General features: G+C 38.4%; 5 protein-coding genes across 12 annotated transcripts; 3 read left to right on the top strand and 2 right to left on the bottom strand.

Moving 5' to 3' along the window:
• Positions 1 to 334: 334 nt before the first annotated feature.
• On the top strand, positions 335 to 2703 carry LOC124181251 (arrestin homolog). The gene is made up of 7 exons (XM_046567619.1): positions 335 to 488; positions 560 to 681; positions 755 to 1054; positions 1129 to 1356; positions 1434 to 1622; positions 1680 to 1848; positions 1921 to 2703. Exons 1-7 carry the CDS (start codon positions 422 to 424, stop codon positions 2064 to 2066), a joined length of 1221 nt encoding a protein of 406 aa, XP_046423575.1. The 5' UTR covers positions 335 to 421; the 3' UTR covers positions 2067 to 2703.
• On the bottom strand, positions 2441 to 5763 carry LOC124181250 (general transcription factor IIE subunit 1). Its single transcript, XM_046567618.1, has 8 exons — positions 5571 to 5763; positions 4903 to 5036; positions 4649 to 4815; positions 4451 to 4579; positions 4142 to 4368; positions 3853 to 4060; positions 3536 to 3764; positions 2441 to 3460 (listed from the first exon to the last, which is right to left on the bottom strand). The coding sequence occupies exons 1-8, from the start codon at positions 5600 to 5602 to the stop codon at positions 3285 to 3287; spliced, it is 1302 nt and encodes a 433-aa protein (XP_046423574.1). The 5' UTR covers positions 5603 to 5763; the 3' UTR covers positions 2441 to 3284.
• Positions 5039 to 7048, top strand: LOC124181252 (rab-like protein 3). 2 transcript variants are annotated; one of them, XM_046567621.1, is made up of 5 exons: positions 5039 to 5538; positions 5874 to 6083; positions 6167 to 6315; positions 6501 to 6614; positions 6707 to 7048. In XM_046567621.1, the coding sequence occupies exons 1-5, from the start codon at positions 5493 to 5495 to the stop codon at positions 6773 to 6775; spliced, it is 588 nt and encodes a 195-aa protein (XP_046423577.1). In that variant the 5' UTR covers positions 5039 to 5492; the 3' UTR covers positions 6776 to 7048. The 2 variants fall into 2 exon arrangements, with proteins under 2 accessions (XP_046423577.1, XP_046423576.1); XM_046567620.1 differs by having other exon boundaries at positions 5040 to 5538; positions 6727 to 7048.
• A 246-nt stretch (positions 7049 to 7294) lies between these two features.
• Positions 7295 to 11763, top strand: LOC124181247 (putative ATPase N2B). 7 transcript variants are annotated; one of them, XM_046567615.1, is made up of 8 exons: positions 7295 to 7322; positions 8031 to 8455; positions 9163 to 9348; positions 9425 to 9666; positions 9736 to 9904; positions 10018 to 10158; positions 10274 to 10393; positions 10522 to 11763. In XM_046567615.1, exons 2-8 carry the CDS (start codon positions 8045 to 8047, stop codon positions 10642 to 10644), a joined length of 1392 nt encoding a protein of 463 aa, XP_046423571.1. In that variant the 5' UTR covers positions 7295 to 7322; positions 8031 to 8044; the 3' UTR covers positions 10645 to 11763. The 7 variants fall into 7 exon arrangements, with proteins under 7 accessions (XP_046423571.1, XP_046423570.1, XP_046423572.1 ...); XM_046567614.1 differs by lacking the exon at positions 7295 to 7322 and adding an exon at positions 7384 to 7400; XM_046567610.1 differs by lacking the exon at positions 7295 to 7322 and adding an exon at positions 7431 to 7766.
• On the bottom strand, positions 11517 to 19124 carry LOC124181246. Its single transcript, XM_046567609.1, has 5 exons — positions 18705 to 19124; positions 17205 to 17428; positions 16059 to 16341; positions 15731 to 15917; positions 11517 to 15638 (listed from the first exon to the last, which is right to left on the bottom strand). Exons 1-5 carry the CDS (start codon positions 18929 to 18931, stop codon positions 12498 to 12500), a joined length of 4062 nt encoding a protein of 1353 aa, XP_046423565.1. The 5' UTR covers positions 18932 to 19124; the 3' UTR covers positions 11517 to 12497.
• Positions 19125 to 20434: the final 1310 nt, after the last annotated feature.

Here is a 20434-nt window from a genome sequence, read left to right as displayed (position 1 = left end):
TAATCAATATAGATCTAATTATCAATAGAAATTCGATATCGAATCGTTTCACCCCTCTAAACAAGGCTTGAAATACTGAAGTATGATCTTAATGAAAGTAGCTCTAGTTCTCAGTTCACTGAAGAGTACTTCAACTATTCTAAGACACTGTTGTCGCACACTCTGAAGAATGGAGAAAGAAATTGTCATAGAATGGGATGGAAGACGTCACAAAGCGAGCCAATTTCTTGAAATTCCTATATTCCGATCCTGTTAAGAGACTTATTCAATAGTATAATCGCATTAGTCTGGATATGGCTTCGTAGTAAGAAGCCCCATTAGATCTATAAGAGTAGATGTACGTCAGAGGGCCTCTGTCACTTCTGGGCGGGAAACAACGCTCGGTTACACAGATTCTTTACAGTCCGACACTATCGGTCAAATGTTTCCTCTCTTGTTCTTGGCCTATGTCGTGGCCATCAAGGTTTTCAAGAAGACTACTCCAAATGGTGAGTTTCAAGTACCATCCAAAATACTTCCAGCACTCCGTAGTGACACGCTCCTATCTTCTGACCAATAGGCAAAGTCACCGTCTACCTTGGTAAGAGGGACTTCGTCGATCACCTAGAGTCGGTGGATCCAATCGACGGCATCGTCGTGGTTGAAAATGATTATCTACAAGGAAGAAAAGTCTATGGCCAGGTACGTGATGAATTTTTTCTAAACCACAATTCCACCCCGAAACCGAGACTCTTCAATCCTCCTTGAATCCAAGGTGATCACGACTTACCGCTATGGTCGCGAGGAGGATGAGGTAATGGGAGTGAAGTTCAGCAAGGAGTTGATCATCGCTCGTGACCAGATCATCCCCATCAAGAAAGAGAAGCAGGAGACGACTCCCATCCAAGATCGCCTGCTCAAGCGGCTTGGACCAAACGCCTATCCCTTCATCTTCCAGTTCCCGCAGAATGCTCCGAGCTCCGTAACACTTCAGCCCGGTGATGACGACAGCGGAAAGCCTCTTGGAGTCGAGTACACCGTCAAGATCTATGTCGGGGAAAACGAGGAAGACAAGGTACAGCGGTTTTTATACTTACGTTACGTTATTAAGATTAGCGTCGTTTTCATGCACATTACACTCTGCAATAGGGACACAAGAGGTCGTCAGTCGCTCTGGCTATCAAGAAGCTGCAATTTGCCCCGGCAATGCGAGGACGCCGCCTGCCGAGCTCCCTCGTCTCTAAGGGCTTCACCTTCTCCCAGGGAAAATTGAACCTCGAGGTAACGTTGGACAAGGAGATCTATTACCACGGGGAGAAAGTCTCTGCCAATGTCATTGTCACCAACAACTCTCGAAAGGCAGTCAAGAACATCAAGGTACATGGTGACAACCCTCAGCCTCTATTTGGCAGAGAGAATATCATCCTCACGATGTGTCTTTTACTCTCCGACAGCTCTATGTTGTCCAACATTGCGAGGTGACAATGGTGAACGCTCAGTTTTCACGGCATGTTGCAAGCTTGGAGACCCGCGAAGGCTGCCCCATCACACCTGGTGCTTCGTTCACCAAGCAGTTTTATCTCGTTCCATTGGCCAGTAGCAACAAGGATCGTCGCGGTATTGCTCTTGACGGACATCTGAAAGTGAGGGAATTCATGATCTTTCCTGTATCGGCATATCTAAGCGTTCATTTTTTTTAGGACGATGACGTGAATTTGGCCTCCTCCACATTGGTTGCTGAGGGAAAATGCCCTGCAGAGGCAATGGGTATAGTCATTTCGTACTCCGTTCGCGTAAAGCTGAACTGCGGCACTTTGGGAGGTGAACTTGTCACAGATGTTCCGCTCAAGCTGATGCACCCTGCTCCTGGTTAGTTGAGTGGCTGAACATTATTTTACCTGAGTACGCTTCATATCTTAATCGTCATTTCTTCTGCGACAGGTGCCCTAGAGAAGGAAAAAGCAGTTTTGAAGAAGAGCAAGAGCATCGATCGTGCACGCTATGAAAACTCTTGCTACGCCAATGACGACGACGACAACATTGTCTTTGAGGACTTTGCTCGCTTGCGTCTTAACGAGCCAGAATAAAACACCGAGGAGTATACGCTGCACATGCTATGAAAAGAATGTAAATTTATCTACTTTTGCAATGGATATGCATCGTAGACGACTTCGCACTATGAATATTCAATTGTTGAAATTAGTCGCACCAATTTTACGTTTGCAAGTGAGTCATAGAAGATTGTTAAGTCTTTATTCTAATCATGCGTCTATTCTCATTTTCGAGTTGACAGCTTGTAAGGGCAAAATATCAAATTGCCTGGCGTAACAGTCTAAGAATTTTGAAATGCAAGTATGAAAATGTAATCCTTTCAGAAGTATCAACAATCAGAAAATCTGATCAGATTTTGTTGATGTTACCACGAATATTCTGAAAGCCGATGACATTTTTGTATGATCTAATGTATAGGACGTGAAGAAAAATTATTGAGGGGGAAAAACGATGCGCGATGCCATTGCTTGTGTGATATTATGCGATGCTTGGGTTCTTTTCAAAGCAAGCAATGAAAAGTAAGTAGTTATAAACCAAATTGTAGAGTGATATATCAAGTCTCGTAAGTCAAGTTATAATGTACATAAAGTTACCTCAAATAACTTGTTTACGATAAAATTATTACCTATTGAATTATCGAAAAAACTGATAAAAAGAAAAAAAAACGAAAAATATGCAGAAAATCCTTGTTCTATCATCCCCAAATTTGGGTTCGATTGTGGTGGTCGAGCAAAAATTTTGAAATAGACGAGCAAAAAAAAAGATATCCCCAAGTAAGTTTTACTTATTATCCAGTGCTTACATAAGAAGTTGGTAGGGAAAGAAAAACATTTAATATAATATAAATAATGATATTTCCCGTTCTTACCAGAAGTGACATGTATTATTATTGATTAATTATTTTAGTTCTTTTATTGTTAATAATTCAGTGTTATTTATTATCACGTATTCAATATATTTTCTTCATCAATTTATCGTTAATTCCACATGTTATTGGATTGATATTATTGTATATTAGGTTTCAAGTATGTTAATAAATTCTTAAATTTGACCAGTCTTTCATGGCAATTATAGCTCAGTATCACATGAGTCAGCTGTTAAAGGCAAATTACAAAACACGGAGCTGTGAACAATGGATTTTTATTATATTCATACTTATACAAAATATTCTCATACTCCACGTATATGTGTGTAAATTCACAGTCATCGTACAATTTAATTTAAAAATATAACTCTCGCAAGCTGTTTTCAGACTAATCGTACATGTGCGAATAATATTCTTGATACGTTTGAATGTAAGCTTCTTTCTCTGCCGGTGTCATATCGGCAATCAAAGTGTCATTGATATCTGTAATTGAAACTGTTTTTCCTCCCACACTAACCGTGGGCACCAAGTCGTCGTCCTCTGAATCCATCGTCTCTACATCACCTGAATCGTTCAAAGAAAGTGTCTCAAATAAGCGTCTTAAAAAGCTGAGAAATACAATCATCTTGCAGCAATTACCCATATCGATAGCCTGTATCTCCGTAACATCCTCATTATCGCTACTGTCGCTAGATTCTTGAGGTATTACAGTCTTAATGGCATTGGCAGCATTAGTCCCTCCTTTTTTCTCGTGCGCCAGTAGCACCGACATTATGTCTTCGCCCTGTTTATTCGTTGCGTTCGTTGCATTCGTCGCGTTCGTTGCAGCCTTATCAAGAATACTGTCCTGGCCTCCAACCACGTCCGTCTGAAATAACAAAAACAATTTTCTCAAATTCAGCTTTCTGAAATTCGTTGCCGAATTCACATTCTCTACAATATCATCATTTACACACCTGCGATCCATCTGTGTTTACCACAGTGCTTTCCATCATCCAAATCGGCCTCTCTTTTCTACGATTGGCAGTGTTATCATTGGCCGATTCATCGCCGATGGTAACATCCACTCTCGTATCTTCGACAGCAAATCCAGACGACCTCGTCGCCTCTCCTGACCATTGTTCACCCGGAGCACGAAGCCCAGTTTGCTTCCTCGTATCGATGCTGTAATGTCAATCGAATATAAAGTTTACTTGTCATTTGCAGCTGTCCAACAAGAGTGAAAATTATATTTTTATTGCTAACCCTCGTATGGTATTGATGTCAACAGGTTCAGGCTCGAGAATTTCAGGTGCCAATTTTATACCCTCGACTTCTCGCAGCAGAATGTAGAGTGGCTCTAATTGTTCGTTAAATTTTGCCAGAAGTAGCCTGGAGTCTTTTTTCGGAAGAGCAGATTGATCTTCCTCAACGATGTTCCGACAATAAGTACATCGGAACTCGTCTGTTGTCATATCAAAGAGTTGATCTGCCTGTGAATAAATATTGTTTGCCATAAAAAAAATTGAAATTGTGATTGTGTCCATCAAGACGTTTGTCTATCGCTAGATTCACCTCAAGGTCCGTGAAAGTCTTAAGACAATTTGTGCACTTGAAGCTGGCTCTGCTGGTCGCGTCTCGTTCTTCCGTTTCCATTTTCTTACGCATGTGATCCAACTTGTACTTGACAACGTTGACAAAAGTCTAAAGGATTAAGATTAAAATTCAAAATTTAGCAGGCATTTTGGAGGGAAAATCTGAGACAATTTTTACCTTGTAATTGATGAAATAGTAGTTCACTTTCTGCGCCTTTCCATCAGATCCAGTTTCCATCTTAAGTCTAACTTGAATGAATTTGTCATTCCTTAGCGTAGATATTCTAGCTCTCAACATTTTTCGCTCGAATTTTAGCAGCTCGCATATGTCGTCCTCCTTCATACCTGATAGAAGGATACAAACAAAACTACAGTTGAAACTTTTTAGTTGGCTGGGATGAGCGATGCCAAATTAAATAGATTTAAACTTACAGGGATTTCTGACCAGCATGTCAACGATTAAGGCATCCTCTATGGTATAAAAACCGCGAACAACAAGCCGTGCTAGTTGTTTCAAACTGCTAGGCACTTCGGTGACAAATCTTTCCTCCCCACTCATTTCTCTGCTAATAATTCGAATACAATAATTCCCACCATTTACTCGGACTGTTAGTGAGAGGGATTTTTTTAGGGCGTTGATGTGGTCTTATGCATTTCTTAGGTGTAAAAACATTCAATTCGTTATCTACTTATTCGCCATCACAACGATATTATAACCTTCAACTATCGGAAAAACCCGGTTCTTCTTATTTCGACGGCCTATTTGCAACTCCAATTAACGAATATTGCCGCATTCTTAATTAACAGTTCCAGCGGTGGTACGATCACGAATGAATAACGCGTAATTGCATAGTTTTTCGGAAATTTAACACAGGGTGCATCGACGGCTAGAGTCGTTATTTGAGGTTATGATGCCGCGTTCGGAGGGGAGGTGGAGCTTGTCAAACAAAAACTGTACCTAGATTCCGCTCCGCCGGTTGCTGTCAGGAAATTCAAGTCAGAATTCGAATGTAACTGTACAAATGGCAGCGATCGATAAGGTCAAAATAATCGTTGTCGGAGATTCTGGTATAATTATCCTCTGCTAACTTATCACTTACCCATTGACGGCATTCTTCGTTCTTAGGATCATTCGCTAAAAGAATCTGTTCACAGATCGTGATCACCACGTATACGCAATTCACTTTATTTAATATTTTCTTCGTTTGCATCGCCGCTTTACCGTTCCTCCGGCAATAAATCGTAGATTTAATTTGGTTACGAATATATTCATTCATGGGGAAATCACGAGGTTTTTAAGGTTATTTACCCATCTATGCACTGTACATGCATATTTTGATCCACTTTTGTTGTTACTTATTATATAAACGGTCTGTAAGCAAGTCTTCCTTTTATTTTTACAGGTGTTGGAAAAACCTCACTGACTCATTTAATATGCCATCAACAACCGATAGGGAATCCGTCGTGGACAGTAGGATGTTCGGTTGAAGTAAAGCTGCATGAGTACAAAGAAGGCACTCCGAATCAAAGAAGATACTTTATAGAGTTGTGGGACATCGGCGGTAGTCAGAATCACCAAAATACTAGATCTGTATTTTACAATCCGACAAATGGTATGCAAAGTACTGTGTAAGAATCTCAGAAATATACGTGATAAACTTGTGTTCTGATTATAACAGAATTTTCTCATTTTCAGGTATTATCTTGGTTCACGATCTGACTAATAGAAAGTCGCAGCAGAATCTCCAGAAGTGGCTTCAGGAAGTTCTAAACAAGGACGGTAACCATTCCAAGTCTAAATCTTTCGACGACTTTGATCCCGAACAGTTCGTCGGTTCAACACAAGTAACTATTTTTTAATTGGCTGCTTACCCGATGAAATGAGAATCTGTCAACTTTGAATGATGGCTTGAGAATTGCTTACAAAAATGTATAGTTTTACAAATTTCATTCATAGATTAGTAATGTTTTGACAATTATCAAAATTAAAATCACCTCACAAGAGTCAAAACCTGAAATTTTATTTCCAGATACCAATTTTGGTAATCGCAACAAAGTTTGATCTGGCCGCAGAAGTGAGGTCAAGTGTTCATCGACGTTCATCTACAATTGCTGAGGAATGTGGAGCGGACGAAATATTCTTGGTAATAAAATTAAAAGGCAAACAAATTCGATGCCAAATATTGTGTATGTTCGTTTCATTGGGTTGAAATTAATTTTAATTTTTAAATTAAAGATTTCTTTGATCATTGTCAGGATTGTCATCAAGTCAGATCCTTGGCTGCAGGCTCGAGTTCTTCGGTGAAGCTGAGCCGATTTTTCGACAAAGTTATCGAAAGACGGTATTACTCAGCGAGAGAAGGAATCAGCCCAGACAAGCGAAGACTACCAGTATACTCTTCGCAGTATAGTCCAAAATTTTATCACAATGACTGAACGAAGACCCTCCACATCATATTTATTGTAATATATTTCACTTTACTCTCCCTTGTACCCTATTTTACGGAACTACACAAAAAAAAAATATATATATATATATTTCTGAATAAAGAATCAATACATTCAGAAGCTCACTTGAGACTCGAAGGCCGTTATCAATTCCGTATTGAGGGGTTTTAGTCTTGAAGCAAAAGAAACTGATTTTCGCAGTTACTGTGAAAAATTGTTTCTTCTTTTCCTTTCATATCGACGAAGCAGTATTCGATGAGAGATTTTCATTCCGTACAAACGATTTCATATTACGCGGTTTTTACGGTAGCTTCGTAGCGCCATGTGGTAGTGGTACGAAAGAAGCGTTCGAAAATCGTTGGTCATTACGAATCGATACTCGACAACGCTCGACATTCCTCTCAGTTCGTTTTTTTTTTATCCATTTCATTACACCGCACGACCGCATGTAACGTGTGTGTGTGTGTGGAAATTTGTAGAAGGTGACATGTGATAAAGGCGATATGAGTGTTCCGCGTGTGTGCGTGCGTGTGGCTAGATTTCGTCACGGAACTTCAGTGTCAAATCAGTAGCGAGACAAGTCGCAGCGCGGTCTTGGGATGAACGTTTAAATGTTGTGCTAACGACCGCGAATTCGCAGAATAGGTCCCACCAAGTTTCCAGTGCAAAGTCACGCGTATCATGATTCGGTAACGATCGGCGATAATTCCGCTCCTACAGCGACTTCATTGATTACATAAAAGTTTGAAATATTTCCCTTTTGACGCGCGCCCTCCCTCGATATCGTAAGTATGTATGTTATATACTTCAGCACACGGTAGAACATGCGGTAATACATATGCACACAAGTAGGTATAACACTGCGGGAAAATTTTTCGCAGGGCGTGTATCTATTTATATACACACTCGTGACAAATCTTCAATGATAACTTTACGTAATTAAAGCTCTCCAGACTGTTTCTTCGATCTATTGTCTATAAAGTTTAAATATGTGAGTCGAAATAGCCACCCTTGAAAACGTTCTAGATGATGAATGATTGATGATTAAAAACCACTGAAACGATTGATTGACTTATAAATGTTTAGATATAATGATTCTCTGCTATTTTCAGATAACAACTTAGCCATGGCATGTATCACGATGATAAGACCGTCAAATTTGAAACACTTCTACCATTTACTGTCAAAAAATTCTCACCCCTTGCTGCTTAGCTTGAAATGTTGCAATTATTCTGAAAGCTCGACAATGCCTGTCACTGATGGACCAGTTAAGCTCTTATCCGATAAGATAGCGCGGGGTGATTTAATCCGCGACGATCACCAATTAAGAATAGCGGAAAGCCTAGAAAGGGTTTACCAAAAATTGAGAAATTACACCCCGCCGCCGAAGCCCAATTTTTGGAACAGATTGATCGGGAGAGTTAGGGGAAAAGCAAGGGGGAAGAAAGATGATAAAACGCCAAAAGGATTGTACCTCTATGGAGCTGTGGGTGGAGGTAAAACAATGTTGATGGACCTATTCTATAACTGCTGTCAGGTATCTGCTCACATCTTAAGTAGATTACATGCGAAGAGCCAGAAATATAGTATACATTCTTTTCATGTTTGGTATCACACGTTTTTTACCACATTTTCATTGTCAGGCTGTTCAATCAGGTTTTTAAAATTTTTTCGTTCTACTTTCTGCAAAATTAAAATTATACCAATTCTGTCTCTATTTTTACTTTGGATAATGCGCAATTGTTCAATGAGAATAGAATATAATAGAATTCAGGTAAACACTCACTTTTAGTTTCACACTTCCTTGACTGTCCTGTCTTGCTTCCTTCTTCGGAATGTCGAAATAGAATCAAGAGTTTACCACGTTCTCAGGATTCTGTACAACTTTTTAAACTGTATTTTTCTAATTACAGAAGGAAGCTCTGTAATCCAATGAAATGTGACGTTTAAATTACCCACCGGCTCGTTTTACATAAGAACAATATTAGCCAAATGACACAGCAGTAGAATTTAGTGGAAGGAACATGAAAATGACTGAATTCATGTATTTAATGAAATGTAGCTGCTGTCAAGAACTATTCAAAATCATACATGACTCCGATATTTCATAAATTTTGTAGTCCACACGCACCAAATGTATACAATTTGGTCTTTCATTTAAAATAAGAAAACTCACTTGTCTCAAGAGTTCACAAATCACAATATCATTTGTGCATTCACACATCATGCATTGTTTGCTTACAGGTTGAAAAGAAAAAACGGGTTCACTTCCACTCGTTCATGCTTGACGTGCATAGCAAGATTCATGATGTTAAGAAAAATGTCGTTAGAGATCACAGTAGCACCAAGCTTCAGCCTTTCGACCCGATTCCACCAGTTGCCGAGGCGATTAGCGATAAGACTTGGTTGTTGTGCTTCGATGAGTTTCAGGTAATCAGAATTTCTCTGAAATAGCTTCCAATCTTGAGAAATAAATAAATGAATTTAATTTTAATCTTGCTTTCAGGTTACAGATATCGCCGATGCTATGATCCTGAAACGATTGTTCACCGAACTCTTTGACAACGGAGTGATAGTTATTGCCACGAGTAATAGGGCACCGGATAATTTGTATAAAAACGGTTTGCAGAGGGCAAACTTCTTCCCATTCATCCAAATCCTAAAAGATCACTGTATAATCGAAACACTCGATTCAGGCATTGATTACAGGCAAAAAATTGGCCCTGGCAAAGACAAGAACTATTTTATGTAAGTCTAGTATGAAACCTTCACCTTATTCTCTGTATTAACTTCATTCTTTTTCCTTTTTATTTCCAGCAAGGGGAAAGACGTGGACGACGGTGTTGACAAGCTGTTTAAATATTTGTGCTCCATGGAAAATGACATCGTTAGGTCTAGAACCATCAGCATCAAGGGTCGTAATGTTACGTTTTCTAAAACATGCGGGCAGGTTCTTGACTCTACGTTTGACGAGATATGTGATCGGGTAATAACTTGAATAGTTTTAAATTAGAATATGATTTTCTTTTCCTTGTAACATTCAAAACTCACTGATAACTGTATTCAGATTGGAAGGTAACATTTTTTTTTTTCACAAAGCCTCTCGGAGCCAGCGATTATCTCCAATTATGCCAGTTCTTTCATACTGTGATTATTCGAGATGTACCACCACTGAATTTCAAGCTCAAATCTCAGTCTAGACGATTTATCACGCTGATTGATACACTCTACGATAACAAGGTGAGAATCACGAACCTTGGTTGCTAATTTCAATATTATTTTCACCTACACCTTATATACACACACATATATACAACTGGAATGATATCATCTGTCTTTTTGGCATCATTCGCAGATTAGAGTAGTTATATCTGCTGATCTTCCGCACATGCAATTATTTACTCCTGAAGGAGAGAGCGAGTACACTGATGAAAAGCGAATGCTGATGGATGATCTAAAAATAAGTGTAGGCTCGGTATGTTATTTGAAAAAATAATAGTAGAGTTCACTTCTTTTTTATACCATATTTCTCATGGTGCTGACAATGCGAATAACATGTTTATTATCACGTATAATACGATGTAAACATTTTTTTTTTTACAGGAGGATCACAAATCGAGCATATTTACCGGGGAGGAAGAATTGTTTGCTTTTGATAGAACCATATCACGACTTTCGGAGATGCAAACCAGGGATTATTGGGAACAATGGGAAAAGCAAAGATAATAGTGGGAAATTAGATACTAGTTTTTACATGCAGCAAAACTCAACTGTCGAATATAGTGATTAATTTTAAACGCGTCCTTGTACGTACGGTACAAAGCAAGACCCTCTCTTTTACTTTTAGAGTTTACAATCGTGATTAGCAGCTCGACGAAACAAGAAAAGCATGTAAATGTAAATACGTTAAAAGCCATTCGACGTGAAAAAACTTACTCAGCTGTTGTTTTCCGATGGTGTTGAGAGATGACTAGGTATTTAATTTCTGGTTAATAACTTATTTGTTATAGTAGGTGTTTTAACTTATTAAATTTACATACAATTTTGGTATGTAACGATGTTGAGTAAATATCACTGACGTTGTTTTCGTAGATTTGTTGATAATAATATAGTCGACAATGTCGTTTAGAGAACAAGATGAGATGCAAAATTGAAATAAAATTAAAGATTATTCGAAATAAATCCGTTTATTACGTTTTAGTCAAATTATATATATACTTTCAAAACATAATAATTCAATCTATGCGCTAAAATAGGTACACAAAGTCGAGTAAATTTGTAACAAAGCAGACTTTAAAAGTACTTGAAACAGTCGTCAAACATTGCACAGCTAAGTCATACACAGTTTTAAAATAAAGCCTATCGTTACCACACTGACATTTATCAAATAATTCAAAGGTATATTCATTCTTCTCGTCAATAAATCCTCAACGCCTTTCCACATATTTGCATGCGTCTGGTAAAAGAATAGATTTATGGTAACCATTTTTTGTGCAATGAATAAATGGTTTGATACTGGCGACAGGCAGATAATGTGTTGAAGTTTTTTTTTCTTCATGTTTTTCTTTTGCAAAATATAATCATTTTTTGTGTTAAAAAGTTATATTAAGGATGCTAAAATTGTTCACCACTCTCTGAAAGAAGAAGTAATAACGATATTTAGTCAAACTGATTAGCATCGTAAATAAATAATTAAGAAAATTGATGATTGCCATTTCTACTGACGTAATAATTGTTTAATGACGATATAAATACTTTGAAGGCAAGGTGTCATGAGAAGGATAAATCTATGATTTAATACATGTTACGTTATTCGTAAAATTCAAATTAAACAAAGTTAAAGAATTTGAATAAGTTTAGTTTTTTACATCATGTACATAACTGTCGATGTTCAGTTGCTTCCATTAATCTTACAGCGTACTATCCTGTGACCATTGATATGAGAATAGAAGTACAATGAAATGAATAGTAAGCCTTGTGAAAATGAAAATCAACGGAACGAAACTCTCATTTTGTTGCGAAATTTTTAATAACGCCAACTGAAATCGGATATTTATGGGTTGAAGAACATAAAATTGTGCGAATAATTCTGCTTTGCATGAATCCCTGACGCTGCCAAGAAACTGGTATTGCTATTACTGTTAATACGAACTAAGAAACTAAAACACTTTATCAATTGTCTTTAGCTTGCGCTGTGTAAAAAACAAATTCTGATCTCCAGGTTACATATTTATGGATTTCAGGCTAGATGATGAAAATCTTGTTTTCATAATAGGTTCGTTACGAGACAAATAATTATTCTGTGCATGAAAATAAATACTGATATTCTACACGTTGTAAAATTATGTACATATACATATGTATTGTACATGTACTACGTATACACTATACATATGACATACTGATTTTTTCTCTTTTAAATTCATATATTGTTGTCCATAGAATTCAGGATCTGAATTGAATTGACTATTTGTTGATATGGCAGATGAAGTCATTTACTTATAGGAAAAAAAAAAGCAACATATACGCATGTTTAAAAAACACGAATAGCACATGCCCAGAGTTGTGTAATTAACAGGTCACTCATTTCCTGTTAATTTTTTAATTATGGAGACAGGCAGTGTTATGCCTTGTTCGCCAGACGTCATTTTATCCTTGCAACAATTTTGAGTAAACACTCTTTGCAACTGCTGTAGCGTTTTAAGGCATACAATGACACAGCAAGATCTGCATCCCCCTATTCTGCTGTCGCATGAGCAATCGCTTTCTAAACAAGTTCCAAAATCATCGACCATCGTTTTATCTAAAGATTCGTTTCGATGTTCCATAGATATGGGGAATATCGTTTCGCTATTATCATAAGGCTTTGATATTCCATGACAGCGATTCAGATTTTCTTTACCAGAATCATTGGCGTCATTTTCAAATTTATCTGTGATGTTACTACTATCGTCGGTGTCTTTACCACTTTTATAATGATCGTGGCATTGCGTTTGCTTTTCATACTCTTCAATAGAAGAACTGCTGCTCTTTATACTCTCTACATTGAAGAACACATCGATTTTGCCACCATTAGGAATCGTAGAACTCAATTCCCTGTTGTCTGAAATGTGTTGAATTACTTTGGTAGCTGGAGAAGAATTTAATTCTGAATTTACGATGCTATTCGTATTACTGCTATCCTCCTTACAACAGCAGCTAGTTTTCAGCTCATTTTTATCATTCTCATTACTATTCTTTACGCAGCACCCATTGTTCTTGTTCTTATTGTTACATCTGCAACCACATTTCTTAGCTGAATCACCAATGTTCTTTTGCATGTCATTTATCAGTGCAGTGGATATTGATTGGCGATTATTGTAATCGTCGTTAGATCTGCAGCATGGATTTTCTTTGGTATTTTTTCGTGATTCGATGTGACATTTGCTGCCAGAAGGTGCCTTCTCGTTACTCTCTTTGGCGCCAGAATCTGACAAACTATTATCTTCTTTGTCATTGTCGCTTTTCTTACTAATTATATTTGGTATAATGCTATCAGAGCCTTGGGGGAAACTTTTGTTTGTTATTATATTTTCGATTTCAATTATGGCCTCGCAGAATTTTTTCCCGTTCTCAAGCACCAAACATTCGCACGATTTCTTGTCTATGAAATTCTCCATTCCCGTGATGTCCATGAATTCAGATTCCATACTCTGTTGAATACACCCGCACGTACAGTCTTGACCTTCCTCACTCTCAACTTTTGTTCTAAACGTACTATTGTATCTATTAAAATCAGTCAGAATTTGAGCCTCTTGGCTCACCGCGTCGCTCGAGTGAGCAAACTCTTTGGTATAACCGATACTCTGCCCAGATTCGAAGTTTGACAAAATGTTCAGACTTTCAGTCTCCAACTGAGATTCTACGCTCGATAAATGCACCGTTTCCCTGACTGCGCCGTTATTTGTCTTCGTATTCTGTTCCACGTTGCGCGGCGCTGCAGGGAAGCAATTTTGGCAATTTTTCAAATAGTCGCACTTGCAATCGATGCATTTACAAATATCCGCATCGGCCGTAATTTCCTGGAGAATATTCCTGTTGATTGTATTCCTCCGACTAGTCGTTTTGGATGAATTCTTTTCATTATGCGCGCCACCACCGACCACCGCAATATTTCCTGAGGCATTTACGGCAGCTGCCAGGTTAACATTGTGCTGAAGTTCGGAGCCTAGCTCTAAAGGATAAGGTTCAGGACCGACCAGATCCACTAACGAATGAACGGCAATGGGGAAGGCGTTGAACTCAGACCATGATTCGGCTCTCAAAGAAGGCGCTGATGCTAGAGCCATGACATCGATCCAAGGCGACGGCATTTCTTCTTCTGAGGCCATTGCCAGTTCGACAGCTTCCGAATGCCAGTTGTTCTTCGTTCGATCCACCACATGATTTCCAGATTTGCCATTCTTGAACATAGCGTTCGAATAAAGTTCCAAACTCTCGGAATTGCTTTGAATCCTTGATTCTCCGACAATGTTGTTGTCACTAGATAACACATTTTGAGAATCGTTATTCTCTATACCAATACAATCAACTGACTGGAATATTGCATCTGAACATATTTTTGCAAGTGAATGATTTATGAACCCATTCGCCATAATGTCTTCAACTTCCGGTACAATTTTTTTATCGATCTGTGTACTCGAGTATGCGTCACCGGAATCCAAGCAATTTTTAATGCTCACGATGGAATTAGGATCGACGCTTTTGTAACTAGACAGAGCAGGGCTGCAATTTTCGGTATACGGAACAACCACATCTTTTACAAATGCTTGAGAGTCGTTGGTGGCAATATTATTCACACTTACGTTATCACAGTAAGAAGTCGGTGTGTCACCGGCAAATAATTTGTGTTCATCCTGGGTATCAATTATGTTCAAGGCACTGTCAGCAATAGAATTACCGCTGTAAAATGTTGTGTTTTTGCAATTGATAGACAAGCTGTTGTTCCCTTGATTTGAAAATTCATTTTGAACGATGATGTGGCTGTCGCTTTTGTAGCGTTTTGGATTGTTTGAAAAGTTTTTAGGTTCGGATATTTGCGCGATCGTGTTTTGCAAGCCATTTTGCATAATTTCTTGTTGCAAATTTATCGCATCCATGTGCTCCTGTTTCTGGATTACTCCGTTACGCTCGTCGTCGATAGGAATCGAAAGTAAAATGTCGTTCTGATCACTCACAGCATTCGGTGTTGAGTCATTTTGGCCGATTGAGGTAGATATGTGATTGAAGATTTTCAGTTTATCGTATTCTCCATTGTTCAACGTGTCGATAGTGCTCTGAGTCAAAACATCTATCGTGATGTTTCTCGGCGTCGGTAGCTCATTATTATTAGTTTCACTGGATTCGATCTTCAGCGGTGATCCCGCGGATATTTCAACTCGTTCCTCACTGTGATTCGACGTGCCATATTCAACCTCGCCATCGAAATGGTTTTTCTCATTATTGTTTAGAACATGACTCAAAGAATTTCCTGCCAATTGATCGATATTACCAGAATTCTGCGTCGAAACGTAAACTACGTTTTCGGTATCTCGACTGTTTTCTGGATTCAAAGGTATGATCGTGTAAAAAGGTACATTGTTGCTTTCACCGACTTCCTTGATCTCGATTTTGGCTTTAGGTTGATTTTCCAGACCACCGTTGTCTTCTTTTGTACTAGTCTGCGAGTCTTCCTTCAGCTTCTGCAATTAACGATACCATTTTTAATTCGATAGAATCAATTGATGCTCGCTAAATGTGAAAACCAATTATTTCTTCGATTGCATGCACCCACCGCTGATTGACTTTTTACGATTCTCTTGTGCGTTTTAATGTGACTCTTCAGACTGTGTGGTGTTGTGAAAGATCTCTTACAGTAAATGTAAGAACACGTGTAAGGCCGTTCACCAGTGTGTGTTCTCTTGTGAGTTTTGAGGTGATGCGAAGCAGTGAAGGCCTTGCCGCACCCACTCTCTCGACACCTGGAACAATAGCGTTGGCATCTGAATACTCGATTGTAATTGAATAAAAACAAAACATTAACGGACGAGTATAAGCGTGAAGAGCGAATAAATATATTCCCCAAGTATAGTGTTATAAAACGTGAGGAAAAAGAAACGTACTTGTAGGGCCTTTCTTGAGTGTGAGTTCGTATATGTTTCTTGAGATCGCTCAATGTTGTAAAGAATTTAACACATCCGGTCTCTTCGCAATTAAATGTATTCCCGCTATGAAGTCTTTGGTGAGCTCTTAGTCTATATAATGTGTTGAAAGCTTTTTCGCAGCCGTCATGATTGCACTCGAATGGTTTTATCTTCGTATGAACTCTTATGTGAATCTTCAGGCTGTACGAAGTCAAGAATGCCTTGCCACAATCTGGATCTGTGCATTTGAATTGATACTCGCCTAGAAAGATTTACAATCCCAATCAATGATGGATTCAATTTAGAAACTGCATACTTCTGGTGGTATTGTATTCTTTATTAAAAAGCTTGTCTTCATATTGATACAAGATGCAGTTAGGATATTTTATAGACGTGCAAACTTACCGAGAATGAAGATCCTTGGAAAGCGTAATTATTCAAATTTTCTGGATTAGTGAATAATGCACGATACATTTTTAATGTTAAAAAACAGCACTTGGATGCACCCGCAAGAAATACCATAGTTTGCAAAATTGCGCCACTGAAAAGCAAAACAATGATCGGTAACTCAATTTCTACATGAAATGATAGAAAGCAGAAAGTTTATTTTACATTGAAATAGCACAGCGAAAAGTTTACACGAAATTGACAAATCAGGGTCAAAGCCATTTATTTTTGAATAAGTACACACACGTGCACACACAAGCAAAAAAAAAAAAATATACCAACGTTAACCTTCCAGTATTTGAATTTATTACTTGAGGCATGTAAAAAAAATGCTTTGAGGTAGTTCTAATGGGCAAAGTACCAAGTCTCTGAATGAATTCTAATAACAGAACCGAGTGTTGCTCTCGATCAGAGTTACAAAAATGATATTCTATAAATAAGGTTTGGGGGGGGGGGGGGCTTTTTAGAAAGCTTTTATTTTATTTCAAAGCGGCTTATGAAATCATGGTAACGATATGCTGCAGCAGCATGCGAACAGGTATTTTTTCACAGCCAATTAGCCCAAACGTATTAGCAAACATATAAATGAAGCTCTCCGTAACTTGAACAATTCCAAATTTATGGCGCCAATATTATAGTTATTATTTTCTCTGTGTCTTCTTTTCAGAGCTAACATACCCTTGTGAGTCTTCATATGCGTGCGAAGATTGCCAACCGTGCTGTAGGTTCTCGTACAGCCTTCGTATTCGCACGTGTAACGGCTGATGTGTTTTTGGTTAGTGTCAGGATCTGTGCTTTCGATCGTGATAGTTGCATGCGATGGATCGTCGGGCATGGAGTTATTTTGCCCAGGATGAATTCGCATGTAGATTTCATCGGGCCTGATCGTGTGGTAGATGTACCTGAGATAAAGAAAAAGTAAAATAATCATAATAATAATGAAACGTTGTTGTTGGACAGCAAGCGAAACATCGGCAGGTGGTAGAGTGAATTATTATTGAAAAGTTATGCCGTTTCCGCCACTTGATCCCTGCGCAAGGTTTGGGCAACTGGCATGGTTAGATATAATCTGATGGCAAGCCACACGGGTAATGCTATCTAATAACTAAAAATATATTCTTAAAGATAGGTAATACTGTATGAGTAATGCTTTCGACTCATACGTATATTATTATTTGAGGACACTAAGCGACTGTATTTATAGGACTTCAATAAAACACCTGTGTTTCGCAAAAATCATTACACAGCAATGGAAATGTATCCAATTGGCCATGAATTTTTCACCGCGATCCTGACCATGAATATGCAATTTGGAGTTACTGCTAATAGTATGGCAATTTAAAAACAAATATGTAAAAGAAAGGCAAGTTTTTTGTGACTTTCAATTTTCTTATTTTAACCATTATTACCACAGACAATCGTTACTACCAGCTGGCGGTGGATGATGCAAGGTGGAAATATGTCTAAGCTATGAAATGAATCCATGTGTTGTTAAAACAGTGATTTGTTTACAGAATAATTATGATGTCGATATTTAAGTCAGCTTGAATATACATTAGGATGTTTACATTACAATCGTTTTAACGAGACTGCTCTACTTTACAGCACTGATGGTTGAATCAAATAAACGTTACTGTGAAAAAACAGCAGTTTGGAGCAGGGGAAGTAATTTACAAATCCCAAAAACTAATCATTACCCACAGGGGATTGGTGTGAAAATTTGGATTTTTATACAAAAACTATGCGCAAAGCTGACTGATAGTTTTGGGTTCGAATCAACGGTCGATTAGGTACTCTGTTGCAAATTAGGTAAACCGATCTCTGAATAGGCTAGATAAATAACAATACCATGTAATCTTTGTCTAATATTAAATATAATATGTGTTCAGCGGTTTGATGCGAGGTCAGTGCCTTGACTTTAGGGTAATAATAAAGTTGAGAATTTTAGGTCGAGTTTGTTTGTACAGTACTGAAAACTGACCTGATTTTTCGTTGAAAAAATGGTAATGCCCTTATATGGTAATGTGGTAAAAAAAATACGGGAGAATTCAAGTAACGCAAAAGCTGTAAGCGGGTTTTTGCATTGTTTGGGCAATTATTTGCAACGAGTCATCGACGAAATTGATGAGTTAGATGTGAAAAGGAAATGGAAAATATGTTAGCGATTCTTATTCTTACCCAGTATTATCATCCCGCAGCTTTTCCATGTAGGACGAGCTTTCGTCCGATAATTTTCCATAGTTCAAAACTGGTGATTGATCGTACACTTTGCCAAAACTTGACAGATCCAAACTGTCGTCCAAACAATCTTGCAGGTCATGTGTCACTAATATATTGTCAAAATTTCCGTCGTTCTTCTCGACAATTGTATTCGAGTTAAATTTCTCACTCCCCCATGTCGCCATGTTTTTTTTTGCGACTACTAAGCATAGACTTATAGAGATACACTGCGCGTTCTGTGCACCAAACTGAAGCCGTAATTGAATAGAGAAAGCAACAGCTGGACTGGACTTCTCTGTTGTTCCATCGAAGGAGTTGGCGAGCGGTCGCCAGGCTGGGAAAGCAATAAAGCAAGCGTGTTTCCCCCACGAAGTCACCGATTAGAGTGAGAGGTCCGGCTCCAGCTGTTGCTCTCTCTTTCTAATTACGGATTCAGCTCGGTGCACAGCCGCGCAGTCTATCTCTATAAGTATACCGTGCTATAAGTCCATACTACTTCGTGTTAGCTTAGGCACAAACAAGTCATGAAATAATTATACGAGAAATAGGTGACCGCCATTTTGCATCATTTTCTCTATTCTTCATGACTACTTTATGCTTGAAAAAAGATACGTTACCGGTAACATTGCTTGAGATGAGTCTGAGATCGCACAAGCTCACGTTTATCGTGCCCCTGACTAACGGTAAGTAGCACTCTCTAACACAAAATAGGTTTAGTTTTGCGATGCATGTCGGGTGAATGTGTGTCGAAAAGCAATCTATATTTACTCTACTTACTGACAGTAGATAATATCACTGATGCACGACACGATGCTTGCGAATCTGTTACCGACCACGTAAATCCGTGTTACACTCTACGTACTGACAGTAGATAATATCACTGATGCACGACACGATGCTTGTGAATCTGTTACCGACCACATAAATCCGTGTTACCGATATGCTCCCGGCATCCGAAATTAGTTCCGAAAACCTGGACAGAGAACTCAGCGCCAGTTCTAGTTTTGGCGCGTACGCGTTGCTTTAACAGCGCTATAACTTTAAGGTACTGTTGACTGAAAAATATACAGTCAACGTCGAGCATCTTTATATCCTCCGATTTTCTAAATGACCAATAATTCCAGCTTAAGCTTGTCCGCGCAGCTCTTATAGCATGTAGACTTTTGATGTTGCAAGAAATTTAAATACGTTTGCTCCTCTCCAGCGACAAATCTCACGCACCATCTCGCCGTACGCAGCCCGGCACGCGATTTTTGTGCTAGCGATTTTTCGAATTTCTGTTTGAATGGAGGTATCAAGTAATCTACACAATATCAAATTCGACAATTTTCTTGATTGATGTGATCACTATATAATCGTGGCCTTCATTATTTGGTATAACAACGAATCGCTGCCTCCACGAGCGGCGGGGAATCCCCCTTCGATGGAAATAATTTTTACGCATAACTACGAATTCGATTTTACGATTAATTAGAAAAAGTTGGACACTTTCGTAGTTGCTAAATATTGAAAAAAAATATATATGACGCCCTTTTGACTTGACATTTAGATATACGTTCTTTTGGCTTTAAATTTTTTTTCTGAATATTCAGCTTGAAAATAAGCCTGCGGAATTATTAGCAATGAAGATGAAAATTATACGCTCTTTCGGCATTAGCACCGCGATATTGTACTTTTTCGTCGTTTTT

This window comes from Neodiprion fabricii, chromosome 4 (genome assembly GCF_021155785.1).
Source record: "Neodiprion fabricii isolate iyNeoFabr1 chromosome 4, iyNeoFabr1.1, whole genome shotgun sequence".
NCBI lineage: Eukaryota > Metazoa > Arthropoda > Insecta > Hymenoptera > Diprionidae > Neodiprion > Neodiprion fabricii.
This window is presented reverse-complemented; position numbering and strand designations above follow the sequence as displayed.